The sequence below is a fragment of the Anomaloglossus baeobatrachus genome, chromosome 7 (genome assembly GCF_048569485.1).
Source record: "Anomaloglossus baeobatrachus isolate aAnoBae1 chromosome 7, aAnoBae1.hap1, whole genome shotgun sequence".
Taxonomy (NCBI): domain Eukaryota; kingdom Metazoa; phylum Chordata; class Amphibia; order Anura; family Aromobatidae; genus Anomaloglossus; species Anomaloglossus baeobatrachus.
In genome coordinates this window covers 259335800-259352182 of record NC_134359.1, presented here as the reverse complement: position 1 = coordinate 259352182, position 16383 = coordinate 259335800, and the positions used below count along the sequence as shown (strand labels likewise).

The following is a 16383-nucleotide window of genomic DNA, read 5'->3' as shown; positions in this document are numbered from 1 at the left end:
AAGAGTGTAAGCTTTTATGGTCAGCGGGGTCCTCTCTCTCCTGTAGAGTATAAGCTCTTATGATCAGCATGGTCCTCTCTCGCTCTTTCTCTCTCCTGTAGAGTGTAAGCTCTTATGGTCTGTGGAGTTCTCTCTGTCTTTCTCCTGTAGAGTTTAAGCTCTTATGGTTAGCGGGGTTCTCTCTCTTTGTCTTCTCCAACATATGTACTTTCCAAGTAATTACAAGTTTTCCATTATTGAGAAATGTATTTGCTGTAAATGTCATTTTGGATGAAAATGCAGCAAAGCTTGCGAATTTGAATTTCAAAAGATCCGCTCATCTCTAATAACATACTACAACCCCTGGCAAAAATTATGGGATCACCTGACTCTGAGGATGTTCATTCAGTTGTTTACTTTTGTTTAAAAAAAAGCAGATCACAGACATGGCAAAAAACTAAAGTCATTTCAAATGTCAACTTTCTAGCTTTAAGAAACACTAAAAAAAAATCATGAAAACATAATGTGCTAGCCAGTAACGGTTGCTTTTCAAGACCAAACAGGGGGAATAAATTATGGAATCATGAAAACGAAACAAACAAAAGAACACTCCAATACATCACTAGTATTTGTTGCATCACCTGTGGCTTTTATAACAGCTTGCAGTCTCTGAGGCATGGACTTAATGAGTGACAAACAGTGCTCTTCATCAATCTGGCTCCAACTTTCTCTGATTGCTGTTGCCAGATCAGCTTTGCAGGTTGGAGCCTTGTCATTGACCATTTTCTTCAACTTCCACCAAAGATTTTCAATTGGATTGAGATCCGGACTATTTGCAGGCCATGTCATTGACCTTATGTGTCTTCTTTCAAGTAATGTTTTCACAGTTTTTGCTCTATTGTAGAATGCATTATCATCTTGATAACTGATTTCATCATCCCCAAACATCCTTTCAAATGATGGGATAAGAAAAGTATCCAAAATTTCAATGTAAACTCGGGCATTTATTAAAAATGTAATGACAGCCATCTTCCCACTGCCTTTACCTGACATTCAGCCCCATATCATCAATGACTGTGGAAATTTACATGTTCTATTCAGGCAGTCATCTTTATAAATCTCATTGGAATGACATCAAACAAAAGTTCTAGCATCATCACCTTGCCCAATGCAGATTCGCGATTCATTACTGAATATGACTTTCATCCAGTCATCCACAGTCTACGATTGGTTTTCCTTAGCGCATTGTAACCTTGTTTTTTTTCTGTTTAGGTGTTAATGATGGCTTTTGTTTAGCTTTTCTGTATGTAAATCCCATTTCCTTTAAGCGGTTTCTTACAGTTCGGTCACAGACATTAACTCCAGTTTCCTCCCGTTCGTTCCTCATTTGTTTTGTTGTGCATTTCCTGTTTTGGAGACAAATTGCTTTAAGTTTCCTGTCTTGACGCTTTAATATCTTCCTTGGTCTACCTATCTTCCTTGGTCTACCAGTATGCTTGCCTTTAACAACCTTCCCATGTTGTTTTTATTTGGTCCAGATTTTAGACACAGCTGACTGTGAACAACCAACATCTTTTGCAACATTACGTGATGATTTACCCTCTTTTAATAGTTTGAAAATCCTCTCCTTTGTTTGAATTGACATCTCTCGTGTTGCAGCCATGATTCATGTCAGTCCACTTGGTGTAACGGTTCTCCAAGGTGTGATCACTGCTTTTTAGATGCAGACTAATGAGCAGATCTTATTTGATGCAGCTGTTAGTTTTGGGAATGAAAAATGTACAGGGTGATTCCATAATTTTTTCCTCATAATTGAGTTATTCCATAATTTTTCCCCCTATTTGGTCTTGAAAAGTAACCGTTACTGGCTATCACATTATGTTTTCATTATTTGTTTTTAGTGTTTCTTAAAGCCAGAAAGTTGCCATTTGAAATTACTTTAGTTTTGTGCCATGTCTGTGATTTGCTTTCTTTAAATAAAGGTAAACAACTTAATAAACATCCTCAGAGCCAGGTGATTCCATAATTTTTGCTAGGGATTGTATTAATGTGAAGAAAAGGCAAAAAAAACTTTAACGGAAAAAAAGAAGGTAAAAAATTGAAGAAAAAGAATGTTGGTGACAAAAAAGATCAAGAGAGAGAAAGAGAGAAAGTGAAGGCAAAAATGAAAGAGCAAAAGGAAAAGAACGTTAAAATGAAAATAATAATGATGGTAAAGCTGAATCAGATGATTGAAAGAAGAAAGAAGAAATAATGAAGGAAGAAAACTAGAATGAAGAAGATAAAGATGGAGAAGAATAAGGAGAAGGTAGGAAGAAAGAAGGTGAAGGAAGATGATTATGATAATAGAGATGAGAAAGGAACCAGAAAGGTGAAAAAGAATGAAGATGTGAAAAAAAGAAAAACAAAGAAGGAAATAAAGAAAAAAAATCAAAAAGAAGATGAAATTAAAGAAACATGGAAAAATAAAAAGAAGAATGAAAATGATGATGAGAAAGATGAATGAGAAGAAGGAAATGGAAGCAGAATGATATATAGAAGTAGATGGTAGATAAAAATAAAAAAAGAGGATTGTTGGCTATATTCTTGGTCTGGCCAGAGCACTTCCCTCACCTCTCATTTTGTTTTTGTGCCTTTCTCGTTCATAGTGAACAGGGGTGGGATTCAAGTTTTTAAAAACAGGTTCCATTTAAAATGGTTAACAAAATGGATGTGACATTGAAAGGAACCAGGTTCCTTTCAATGTCACATCCATTTTGTTAACCATACCCATTTTCAAGAACATGCCACAACCACAAAATACAAATAGCAGCTGAAAGTAAAAGCACTTTACCCTTCTTATCTCACCTATACCTTCATGTATAGCCATGACTAGACCATGATGTTACCACCCCATAATATCTGAATAATACCACAGAGAAGGGACAAATATTGATACACTATGACCAGACCACATATTACCCCAATATAGTAACCAAACAATACCACCACATAATCACCAGACCATAAATTACCACCACATAGTGACCAAACACTATATACTAAGATAAATTCCATCACTCTATGACCATACACATATCACCACCACATAGTGAATGAATGAATAATATAAGGCACAAATACTGCCATACTATGACCAGAAAATATATTATAAACAGATAGTGACCACATAATACCACATACAAGAGAAAAATACCATTACACCATGACTGGACCACCATATTACCTCTACATAGTGACTGACTAATATCACATAGAAAGGAAAAATACTACTACACAATGACTGGACCACATATTATCAATACCGTGATCATATACTACACACAAGAGACAAATGCTGCCATACCATGACCTAACCAACATATCACCACCACATAGTGATCAAATATTACCACATACAGGAACAAATACCACTACACCATGACCAAACCACAAATTACCACCACATAGTGACTGATTACTACAATACTAACCATTAATAAAAACCACAATACTAATAACACTAATATTACCATCAATGTCATTATACACATGAGCTCTGTATATAGTGTATAGTATCAGTTTACAGGTAATACAGTGATCATCAGTGACATTATACACAAGAGCTCTGTATATAGTATATAGTGTACATGCAATACAGTGACTTACAAGTGACATCTATAGTTGAATACATCCTGCACTTTTTTCATGACTAGTACAATGTGCCAGATGTAAAAAAAAAAGTGACAGTGCCACCCTGCACAGTATCAGGACCTCCTTTTTGTTCTCCCATGGAAAATAATATCCTTAAAAGTAGATTATTTTACATCACTAATAATGCCCCCTAATTGGCCCCTAAAAATAATTATATGCCCCACTTGTCACCATAAACCTATTATCTATGTTCCTAATTGGCCCCCATACAGTAATTATTTTATCCTGGCCTCTTCCTGCAATAATGTTCTTATCCTAGTCCCTTTATTTAATGTCCCCCATATTAAGCTCCTTCCTGTAATGATGTCCCCTATCCTGGGCCCCTTCATGTAATGTCCCCCAATCCTGGGCCCTTTTATTCCCCATTCTGGACCCTTATGACCCCATCCTAGGCACCCATACCCCCATCATGGGTCCTTATGTTCATCATACTGGTCCTCTATGTCCTTCATCCTGGGCTGTATGTCTCCTATCCTGGGCCTGTATGTCCCCCATTCTGGTGCTTTTTTTCCTCTTTGCTAAGCCTGTGTATGTCCTCTATCCTGGGTCCTTATATCTACCATCAAGGGTCTTAATGTCCTCCATTATTGGTCCTTATGTCCCCCACCTTGGGAACTTATATCCCCCATCCTGGGTATTTATGTTCTCCTATGTTATCCTTGTCCCCTATTCTGTAACACACAAAAAAAGTTTATTCTTACCTCTTCGCTCGCCAACAGTATCCTTTTCTTCCTTCATATCTCATGGAAGACGTCTGTAGCAAAAGTCACCACATACGTTGCCATATTATGTCACTGTTGGTAATTTTAACAACCGGTTCCCCCAAAATGGTTAGAACCATCTGAATCCCTCCCCTGATGGTCACCTATGACTGATATGTTCTGTTGTTTGTTACCTGAAATTGTTCAATAAATACCAAAGCTTCATTTTAATGCATATTATTTTGTATAAGGTTCAATAGAAATTGTAAAAAAAGGAAGAATGAGAAATAAAAAGGAAGTAGAATGATGATGATGATAATGATGATGATGATGTAGGAGCAAAAGGATTGCAGAAATACAGACAATAGCACTACTATTTTCTGCAGTCATAACGCAATTTCAAAAATTGGCTAAGAACTAAGATTTTTATTGTTTTCTAGGTAAAGATTGAATATAAGAAATTTGGAACTGCATTACTGCCAAAGAAACTAGGTTAAAAGTCTTAATATTTGCTCATAAATTACATTTGTTGATGTTTTCATGAATCACCAGAATCAGCTATTGCTACTGGACTTTAAAGGCAACCTGTCAGCAGAAATTTCGCCCATAACCTAAAAGCTTCCCCCTCTGCAGCTCCTGGGCTGCATTCTAGAAAGGTCCCTGTTATTATTGTGCCCCCTTTCTGACCAAAATAAAGACTTTATTAAGTGGTACCTTTTTGTATTCAGATTCTGTAAATGTGACACGGGGGCGGGCTGCCTGGTGGCCGTTATTCTGCCTCCTGCCGCTTTAGGCCGTCCCCATCGCTCATTTCCATAGCTGTGGACGCCGCCCAGTGCTCCACAGGTCCCCGCGCATGCCCAGCTCCTACCTCTCGTGGATGAGCACTGTGGCCAGTGTCACCGATGGTGACGTGCGCGCAGGCTTTAGATTATGGGCGGTGCTGTGATGTTTATTACCAAGCAACCGCCCATAATCGCGGGACCGCGCTTTCCCCCTCGGCCTCCTTCGTTCTGCACAAGCGCGGTGCTGCTGACCCCACGTCACCTCCTTCCCATCTTGCCCTGAGGCAGGAAATAGATGGGAGGAGCGCGGAGCAGCACAACAGTGCATAATCGGTCCCGCGATTATGGGCGGTTGCTTGGTAATAAACATCACAGCACCGCCCATAATCTAAAGCCTGCGCGCACGTCACCAGCGGTGACACTGGCCACAGTGCTCATCCACAAGAGATAGGCACTGGGCATGCGCGGGGACCTGTGGAGCACTGGGCGGCGTCCACAGCTATGGACATGAGCGATGGGGGACGGCCTAAAGCGGCAGGAGGCAGAAAAATGGCCACCAGGCAGCCCGCCCCCGTGTCACATTTACAGAATCTGAATACAAAAAGGTACCACTTTATAAAGTCTTTATTTTGGTCAGAAAGGGGGCACAATAATAACAGGGACCTTTCTAGAATGCAGCACAGGAGCTGCAGAGGGGGAATCTTTTAGGTTTTGGGCGAAATTTCTGCTGACAGGTTCCCTTTAACACTAGAACTACTGAGGTAGTCATTTTGACTACTTTGCACTATGTATTTCTATATAGGTGTCACGAGTCCAGTAGTTCTAGTGTTAAAGCATTCTGCCCCCCTAACATTTCACCATTGTGGATTTTACGATTCATAGAATGCACAATGTTAGAGTTCTATAAATACCATGTTGATTAAAGAGAAGATCGAAGATTGGAGAAGTCGCCCGTTCTCCAAAATCATCAGCTCGCGTCACAAGTGCTTCTTTTATAACCTTATATCCAGCAAGTATCACCATTTTCTTGGGTCCAAAATGCAAAGTAAATATTTCGCCATACTTCTCGGAAAGCTGCAAAATATCATAATTTTTTTTTAAGTTACATAAACATTTCATTTAATAGTACTTCTATATAGACAAAAATTGTATTTCCAAACCACAATGTCACTTAAAATTGGTCACTAAAGATAAACCTACAACAAGACACGAGCCACAGTTGTTGAGTCCATGAAGCTGGGTAAGCATGCAAAAATCTTCAAGCACATAAGGTATGTTGCCCCAGGACTAATAAGAGAACAAGACTCACAAGAGGTCTAAAGAGCGGCGGTGGACAACTGCAAAACTGAACGTGGTAGCAGAGACTTGGAGAGTGTAACATGGCTCTAAAAAACTTAAAGAGATGGTCCACTACTCAGCATTGGTGGCCACATTGATGTAAAGCTCATAAAGAAGGCTTATCGCAAATACCTTGCGCTCTTTGACTATTATTGCGGTCCACTCATCCCCATCACGTAACCCCCCAGGGTCTGCGACCTCTAAGATCCAGTGATGTCACGTCAACTTCCAGTTGACCTGGCATCACTAAGGCCAGTCCCAGTCTCCCTGAGTGACTGGGCTGTGAGTGGAGTTTTACTGCGCATCGATCCTGCGGTGAAGGAGAGATCACGTGAGATGCTGGGCTGTGATGAGCAGTGAAATTCCACCCACAGCCCAGTCACTCAGGGACACTGGGGCCACCTCAGTGATGTCGGGTCAACTGGAAGTTGACGTGACAGCATAAGATCTCAGAGGTTTCGGAGCCCGGGGGTCACCTGATGGAGATGAGAGTACCACCTTAGCGCCACTCAGAGGAACAATTGACTATACAACGTATTTGAGAAAATTCGTATTCATGAACTTTACATTGATATGGCCACTAATACTGAGTAGTGGACAACCCCTTTAATGTGCAAAGGACCTAAGATAACTAAAGGAATGTCCTGATCTAAAGCTGTCTTGACCTAGACTTGATAGTAACCTTAAGAAAATGAATGCATCAGTCTGCCTTTCTTGAGACCGCTACAGCTCCAGAGATAGTAAGAGAGGAACCATGGCCTGGACCATAAATGGTACTATAGTGTGTGAGACAAGTTAAGGAACTGTGGCTGGAGGTGAGTTGTGGCCTGAAGCAGACGTTTTCCAAAACCTAAGCCAGCAGTCAGCAGCTGTGGTGTGTACCAGAAGACAACCCCTTTAATGTGCAAAGGACCTAAGATAACTAGAGGAATGTCCTGATCTAAAGCTGTCCCGACCTAGACTTGATAGTAACCTTAAGAAAATGAATGCATCAGTCTGCCTTTCTTGAGACCGCTACAGCTCCAGAGATAGTAAGAGAGGAACCATGGCCTGGACCATAAATGGTACTATAGTGTGAGACAAGTTAAGGAACTGTGGCTGGAGGTGAGTTGTGGCCTGAAGCAGACGTTTTCCAAAACCTAAGCCAGCAGTCAGAAGCTGTGGTGTGTACCAGAAGACAACCCCTTTAATGTGCAAAGGACCTAAGATAACTAGAGGAATGTCCTGATCTAAAGCTGTCCCGACCTAGACTTGATAGTAACCTTAAGAAAATTAATGCATCAGTCTGCCTTTCTTGAGACCGCTACAGCTCCAGAGATAGTAAGAGAGGAGCCATGGCCTGGACCATAAATGGTACTATAGTGTGAGACAATTTAAGGAACTGTGGCTGGAGGTGAGTTGTGGCCTGAAGTAGACGTTTTTCAAAACCTGAGCCAGCAGTCAGAAACTGTGGTGTGTACCAGAAGACCAGAGCAAAGAGACAGTGTGTGTCCCTAAAAGCAGTTACACCACATATACTGTAGTTAAGACGGTGCAAGGCAAACTGAGAGAACTGCGTGGAACCCCTGAGTAGGTGGGCTGTGATTGTTGTGATTTGATGTTTGAGAGAAACAGAATATTCCTATCACTCTTCAACCACCAAGTTCTTTACCTCAGCTGTGAAGTGTAACCACCAAGCTTAGCATCTCAACCGTGGCATGTAATTATTACACGTTATGGCTATATATTGCATTGTTAACGTTCAGCTTGTACTGTCAGAAACTGGAAGTGCTCCACTTACCGGCCTCATACTGAGTAAAGCTGGAACCTAACTCTATGTCCATAATTGCACCATCCTGGGAGCCATGTTTAGGATCAAAGACACAAAACCGATAACCCACTTACATATTTATTTATTCATTGATGAAGTCCAAAACACATTTCAATGACGAAATTACAAAACTATATCTGATGAACTCAGTTGAACAGCTCGCAATGAATCAGCCATTTATTGTGTTTTCAGTTTAGACCAATCACTTTGAAGTTCAGTTATGGTCAACTATAAACAGGGATCATAATAAACAAGTTTTTATAGAGTATCATAAGTTTTATGCATTGTTTTTTAGATTTTGAAACTTTACAAGCCTACAAATCGGTGGAAGGCCGGCTCCTGAGACTTTCACCGATTGCTCAAAAGATGGCAGAGAAGTACGCAGCATGGGAAGACTATAAAGTCTTGCCATTAGCAGAAGACATGCCACCTGTGCAATAGGCGAGGGCCCTGCAACCAATGAGACCTCCGCCATCTGGAAAGTATAAGAGCAGTAATGTTGCCTACTAAATTGAATGTAAGCAGGGGCAACACGATGGTGGTTGCAGAGGGTTGAGGGTCCACCGATGCCAGCACTTATTTCTGAACACACATTCAGCTGAAATGTATTACAGTGCAGAAAACCTCCGGCTCCTTTCACTGCAATACACACTGTTGGCCAATCAGAGGCCAGGAGCTGATGGCGGCTTGCTGCTCATGGCTGGCACTCTGAAGTCAACGGCTGGCTTCTACGCTGGCAATGGAAGAGGACACCAGATGTTGTGGAAGCGGAAGAAGACAAGAATAATAATTTAATTCTTTTCAATGTGTGGGACTTTATACCAGAAAGTGGCCAAGATGAGGGACAATATACGGGGAAAGGGCCCAGGACGGGGGACATTATACCGGGTAGAGACCCAGGATGAAGAACAATAAACCTGTAAGTATAGGGGATATTATACCAGGAAGGAGCGCAGGATGGTGGACTTTATACTAGGAAGGGCTCCAGGATGGATGATTTTATTCTTGGAAGGAAATCAGGATGGGGGACATTGTACCAGGAATGATCTCAGGATGGAGGGTATTATACCAGGAAAAGGCCCAGGATGGGGGACATTATTAAAGGAAGAGGCACATGATGGGGGGACATTATTACTGGAAGAGACCCCTATGAGTCACATTAGTGCAGGAAGGGGCCCAGGATGGGAAACATTATTACTTAAAAGAGGCCTAGGCTGGAGGACATTATAATTGGAAGGAGACCAGAATTAAGGACGTTATTACAGGAAGGGGCCGAGGACGGATGACATTATTGATGAAAGGGGCCAAGGATGGGAAACATTGTTACTTGAAGGGGGTCCAGGATGGAGGACATTATAACTGGAAGGAGCCCAGAATTAAGGACAATATTACAGGAAGGAGCTAAGGATGGGGACATTATTTCAGTAAGGGGCCAGGAGAGAGTACATTAATACAGGAATGAGCCAGGATGAGGGACACTAATACAGAATACAGGATAGAGGCCAGGATGGGGACATTATTAGAGGAAGGGCCTCAGAATGGGGACATTATTACATACGAGAAATTTTAGAGCACTTCATGCTTCCCTCTGCCGACAAGCTTTATGGAGATGGAAATTTAATTTTCCAGCAGGACTTGTCACCTGTCCCCACTGCCAAAAGTACCAGTTCCTGGTGTAATAACCACAGTATCAATGTGCTTGATTGACCAGCAAACTCGCGTGACCTAAACCTTCTAGAGAATCTATGGGGTAATGTCAAGAGGAAGATGAGAGACACCAGATCCAACAATGCAGATGAGCTGAGGGCTGCTATCAAAGCAACCTGGGCTTCCATAACACCTCAGCAGTGCCACAGGCTGATCACCTCCGTGCCACACCGCATTGATGTAGTAATTCATGCAAAAGGAGCCCCGACCAAGTATTGAGGCATTTACTGTACAGACTATTCAGTAGGCTCCAACATTTCTGAGTGTAAAATCATTTTTTCAGTTGGTCTTATATAATATCCTAATTTTCTGAGATAATGACTTTTGGGTTTTCATTGGCTGTAAGCCATAATCATCAATATTAATAGAAATAAACTCTTGAAATAGATCACTGTTTATAATGACTCTATATAATATACAGTGGAAGCTTGGATTACGAGCATAATTGGTTCCGGGAGTGAGCTCTTAAACCAAGGTACTCTTATATCAAAGCGAATTTTCCCATAGGAAATAATTTAAACGCAGACAATTCATTCCACAACCCGAAAATATTTACTGTATTTATACAAACTTATTACAGTAATACAAGATAATGTTCTGTAGTCATATAAAATTATTACAGTACACTAATGCAAAATACTGTACAGGACAGTAAAAGCATATAAAACAAATTAAACTGCTTGTTAGCTTACAATAGAATTGTTGGTGCGAGAGGTACAATACAAGCAATGTGCTGTACTGATTTTCAATAAGAAAGTACAATATTGTGTCCACAAATGCAAATTGATAGACATGCTATAGAGTATATACTGTACAGTACAATGGTATACAGTATACAGTACATATGGACAGAAAGTTACCTCCAGAGCGGGTCAGAGCGCGGTGAAAGGACGGAACCGGAAGTGTACACGGTGAGTATTTGCTCTTATTGCAAAGCATTGCTCTTAAACAAGTTACACATTTTTAGAAAGCTTCGCTTGTTTTGCAAAAAGCTCTCAAACCAAGTTACTCTTAATCCAAGGTTCCACTGTATAGGAATAGATCCCTCTGTGTGTAATGACTCTATATAATATATAGGAATAGATCCCTCTGTGTGTAATGACTCTATATAATATATAGGAATAGATCCCTCTGTGTGTAATGACGATATAATATATAGGAATAGATCCCTCTGTGTGTAATGACTCTATATAATATATAGCAATAGATCCCTCTGTGTGTAATGACTATATAATATATAGGAATAGATCCCTCTGTGTGTAATGACTATATAATATATAGGAATAGATCCCTCTGTGTGTAATGACTCTATATAATATATAGGAATAGATCCCTCTGTGTGTAATGACTATATAATATATAGGAATAGATCCCTCTGTGTGTAATGACTATACTGTATAATATATAGGAATAGATCGCTCTGTGTCTAATGACTCTATATAATATATAGGAATAGATCCCTCTGTGTGTAATGACTCTATATAATATATAGGAATAGATCCCTCTGTGTCTATTGACTCTATATAATATATAGGAATAGATCCCTCTGTGTGTAATGTCTCTATATAATATATAGAAATAGATCCTTCTGTGTGTAATGAATCTACATAATATATAGAAATTGATCCATCTGTGTGTAATCACTCCATTTAATATATAGAAATAGATTACTCTGTGTGTAATGACTCTATATAATATATAGAAATAGATCCCTCTGTGTGTAATGACTCTATATAATATATAAATAGATCACTCTGTGTGTAATGACTCTATATAATATATAGGAATATATCCCTCTGTGTGTAATATCTCTATGTAATATATAGGAATAGATCCCTCTGTGTGTAATGACTCTATATAATATATAGAAATAGATCCTTCTGTGTGTAATGACTCTACATAATATATAGAAATAAATCCATCTGTGTGTAATGACGCTATATAATATATATAAATAGATCCCTCTGTGTGTAATAACTCTATATAATATATGTATTTCTCTTTTTGTATTGAATTACTGAAATAAATGACCTTTTTGATGATATTTTAATATTGAGAAGCACTTGGAAATGCTATGGTATGTTCACTAATGCATTGTTTTTATTCACCTACAGTCTCATTAATGAATGAGCACAAATTGAATAAAAACCCATTGAAAATTACAATAGCTGAACATGGTTGCATGAATCTTCAGCAACATAACATGTCTACAGGACTTCAAAGGGTTCTTCACTTTGAACAATCTTTTATCAGATGGTCCCTTGACAATACATTGATCACGAAATGTCCACTTTCAGCCAATAATAGCGATCAACTATTATTCCTGAGAAAATCTGACCGTAAGTATTTAAGTCTCTGTATTTCCTCCATGAAACCTTACAAAATGGTTATTCACATAAATGGGTTGTTTGTATAATGCAGTAAAGGACAAGACCACTACACTTTTAATGCCCACCATGACCCCTTCTATACCTGTTTCACTCAGCAACCCAACCCCAATTATTTTGCCCCCAGCTGAATACTGTTGTACCCTTCTTGACTGTATAGTACGTACAATAGCCTACCTGCATCAGAGATTCGTAGGGCCTTTTCAGGTCCATCAGGTTGAGATTTCCAATGACAGGGAGAGGCATAGGTCCAGGAGGCATCTTGGCTGTGCTCTTCTTAATTCCATTTATCCAATAGATGACTAGTGCAATGTAAATTGAAAAGAATACCAACAAATCGGTCCTAGCCAAAAAGTAGGTAATAAAAGCCATCGTGAAGTACTGTAAAGAGTCTGTTGTGACTGTGCTGCCGTCCTTATATTTATACACATGGACTTATTTTACCTACATGTGTTAATCTTTATTAGGGCACATAACCCATAATAAACTGATTGGCCCGTTGCCATTTACCTTTGTTGGACAATCTTGGCTTAGTTTGCACAATCTTTCTTTTTACATACATCTCAGCCGAAATATTGTTGGCTAAGGTGTATTATAATGTGATGGTGTACAGTAGGATAAAGGAATATGATTTGCAATTCTTATCTTATCTGTTCTGATGTTGTAGGGCTGCCATGGTGTAAAGTTCACATACCAATGTTTGGAGACACAAATGTGTCAATTTTTAATTGTAGTAGGATTAACATTAAATCTGTTCTGCTTTCTTGCAATAGATTTTGTCCATTAAAGGATTTAGTAAATTACCAATGTAATCAGCCAAACAGAAGTTTGGGTGCAGGAGGATGAAACGATTTTACATTTGTTGACATGCCTGGCAATTCCATCTAAAAGTATTCATCTCCACCAGTAAACAACACAGAAGAAAAATTGTGCCAGGCTTTGCCGGATAGGACATGAGCTACGGGAGGGACATTTTTTTTCACCAATTGTGGCACCGTAGGAAGATTGAACACTTTTTGTTGAGTTCCATCACAGATTACAGCTGATCTTTGGAGGCTCATGTCACGCCAGAGAGAGGGAATGCCAGGTGTGTGGTGCAACATGGAAGGAAAACCAGGGAAGATGTAGAGGAAGACCCTGACGATAGGGAGAGGGAAGAGAGGTCACCACCTCACACTCACCTGTGATTGATAACTGAGCTCCCTAATGTCCCTGAATGGGTCCTTTCCCCCATGCGCCGTCAGATGCCTAGGCCCTTTCTGACCCTGAACTTACCCTGACTAGAGAGAAGGGCAGTGAGACACTAGTCCTATCACTACAATAAAACAACACAAGGAAGGTAAGACAAACAGGTGTAGAAAGACACAATAAATATTACTCCTTGGGGAGACACTAGTCCACTAGTACAATAAAGCAATACAAGGAAGGTAAGACAAACAGGTGGTGAAAGACACAACAAATAACACTCCTTAGTTTCTTCAAAAGGAAACTTCACAGCTGCAACTAAAACAACACTTCAGCTATTCCAGAGACAGGCTCCTTCAAAGAGGTCAGTATAGAAGGTCTATCACCGGCATGGAGTAAAGCTAGGAGTGGATAAATTTAGCAGAAGGGCGTGATGACAAGATGAAGCAGCTGTGATCAAGGCTATGAGTAATCTCAGTCAGAAAGGAAAGAGTCCTTAACCCTTTCAAGATGAAATGAAAGTAAATCCACTCCAACATAAGATGTAACCTGCAGAGAAGACACACTCGTGACAGCTCAGCAGTAAAATATACTGCGATCAGATCATTGGGGAACTTTTGTGTCCAAAAGGTTGTTGACCCTTTAGAATTAGAAATTATTTGTTATATATATATATATATATATATATATATATATATATATATATATATATATATGTTGTTTATGTCAGTTATGCTTTTGATGCTGTGAGGCTCCCTCTTGTGGCCAGGAATGGTTTTTACAGAGACCAGATGTGTTGAGCAATGGGCATTTCCATTGCTAACTCTATGCCTATTTAAACCCTGGTCTGCTGGCAGGCTGGGCCAGATGTCATTTTTTCTTTGTTCACCAGCCTGCTCATCCTGCTCCAGGCCACATCTACCCCAGATAAGTGCTTGGCTCTTTATTTGTTGTTTTGTTCTTTTTGCTCTTATCTGAGTTTGTCATTTAAGGTCCAGTCACACTAAGCAACTTACCAGCGATCCCAACAACGATAGGGATCGCTGGTAAGTTGCTAGGAGGTTGCTGGTGAGCTGTCACACTGCGACGCTCCAGCGATCCCACCAGCAACCTGACCTGGCAGGGATCGCTGGAGCGTGGCTACACGAGTTGCTGGTGAGCTCACCAGCAACCAGTGACCAGCCCCCAGTCTCCTAGTTACAGCACACATCAGGTTAATTAACCTGATGTGTGCTGCAGCTAAATGTGCACAGAGCAGGGAGCAGCGCACACTGCTTAGTGCTGGCTCCTTGCTCTCCTAGTTACAGCACACATCGGGTTAATTACCTGATGTGTGCTGCAGCTAAATGTGCACACAGCAGGAGCCGGCAGCACAGGCAGTGAGAGCGGAGGAGGCTGGTATCAAAGGTAAATATCGGGTAACCAAGGACAGGGCTTCTTGGTTACCCGATGTTTACATTGGTTACCAGCCTCAGCAGAAGCCGGCTCCTGCTGCCTGCACATTTAGTTGTTGCTGTCTCGCTGTCACACACAGCGATCTGTGCTTCACAGCAGGACAGCAACAACTAAAAAATGGCCCAGGACATTCAGCAACAACCAACGACCTCACAGCAGGGGCCAGGTTGTTGCTGGATGTCACACACAGCAACATCGCTAGCAACGTCACAAAAGAGTTGTTCATTACCAGCGATGTTGCTAGCGATGTTGCTTAGTGTGACGGGGCCTTTACTGTGGTTATTGTCAGTTTATTTGCATGCAGGAATCTTCCCTCTCAGTTGCTTAGCTGGGAAGCTCCCTGCAGCTTTGTTTGGAGTATTGCTCATATAAGTCCATGTGTTTGTTGCTTCTTGAATTTGTAATGATTCCTGTTTTCTGTTCATTGGTATGACAAGAGCGCATGGTATAGGACGGAGTTCAGATCTAGCGATCTGAGGGCTTTTTGTACTATCAGGAATTTGGACTTTTGTAGGGTTTTTTCTCTTGCCACCATGAGCCCCTTTCCTATCCTGTCCTATTTAGTCAGTAGGACCTCACCTTTGCTAATCCTATAATCTATCTGTGTATTGTGTTTTCCTATATCACCGCAGTCTTTGAATGTGGGGGGCATGCTATACCTTGGCAATCTATTTTCTGAGGCAGAGAGTTATTCATCTTTCCTTCCTTTAGGATAGCTAGTCCTCCGGCTGGGTTCGTGGTGCATAGGATGTTAGTTCACCCCTCAGCTACTTCTAGTGTTGATGGTTCGTAAGGGGGTGGCAGCCAGATTAGTTGCCAATGCTCTTGTCACCTTTTTACCAATGATTTATGGTGATCTTCCATGGTTCCGGATCATAGCATATATATATCCTAGCTGTAGTACCCTGTGTTGCCCGGGATAGTAACTGTCTCTGTCTCTCTCCCAGTCTCTTTATCTGTCTGTCTGACCTCTCTATTTCTTCTGTCCGCCTGTTTCTTTCCCCGCCTCTCTCTCTGTCTGTCTCTTTCCCTGTCTGCCTGTCTCTTTCCCTGTCTGTCTGTGTCTGTCTGCCTCTGTCTGTCTCTTTGACTGTCTGTCTCTATTTGTCTCTTTCCCTGTCTGTCTCTTTATGTCTTTCTCTATCCGTCCCCCCACCGCCATCCTATTACCTCACACCTAAGCTTCTTATACTATGAATGTCCTTTGTTCTTATAGCAACCAATTACAGCTTCTAATAACAACCTAATAGCTTGCAGCTCCATTCACTTTAATGGAGGCAGGTTTTTGGAGAGTAACTGTAAAGCGCGGGGTTATATTTTCCCATCAAAACATAGTCTATGAC

At 40.7% G+C, this 16383-nt stretch overlaps 1 protein-coding gene across 1 annotated transcript in view; it reads right to left on the bottom strand.

Annotated features, from left to right (window-relative positions):
• LOC142245401 (cytochrome P450 2K1-like) overlaps positions 1–12772 on the bottom strand; it is a 70814-nt gene extending 58042 nt beyond the window's left edge. The window contains exons 1-2 of the mRNA XM_075318073.1: positions 12578–12772; positions 6070–6232 (exon numbers count right to left, since the gene is read on the bottom strand). Coding sequence (XP_075174188.1) covers positions 6070–6232; positions 12578–12772 — 358 coding nt within the window. The remainder of the gene's footprint in view (positions 1–6069; positions 6233–12577) is intronic.
• Positions 12773–16383: the final 3611 nt, after the last annotated feature.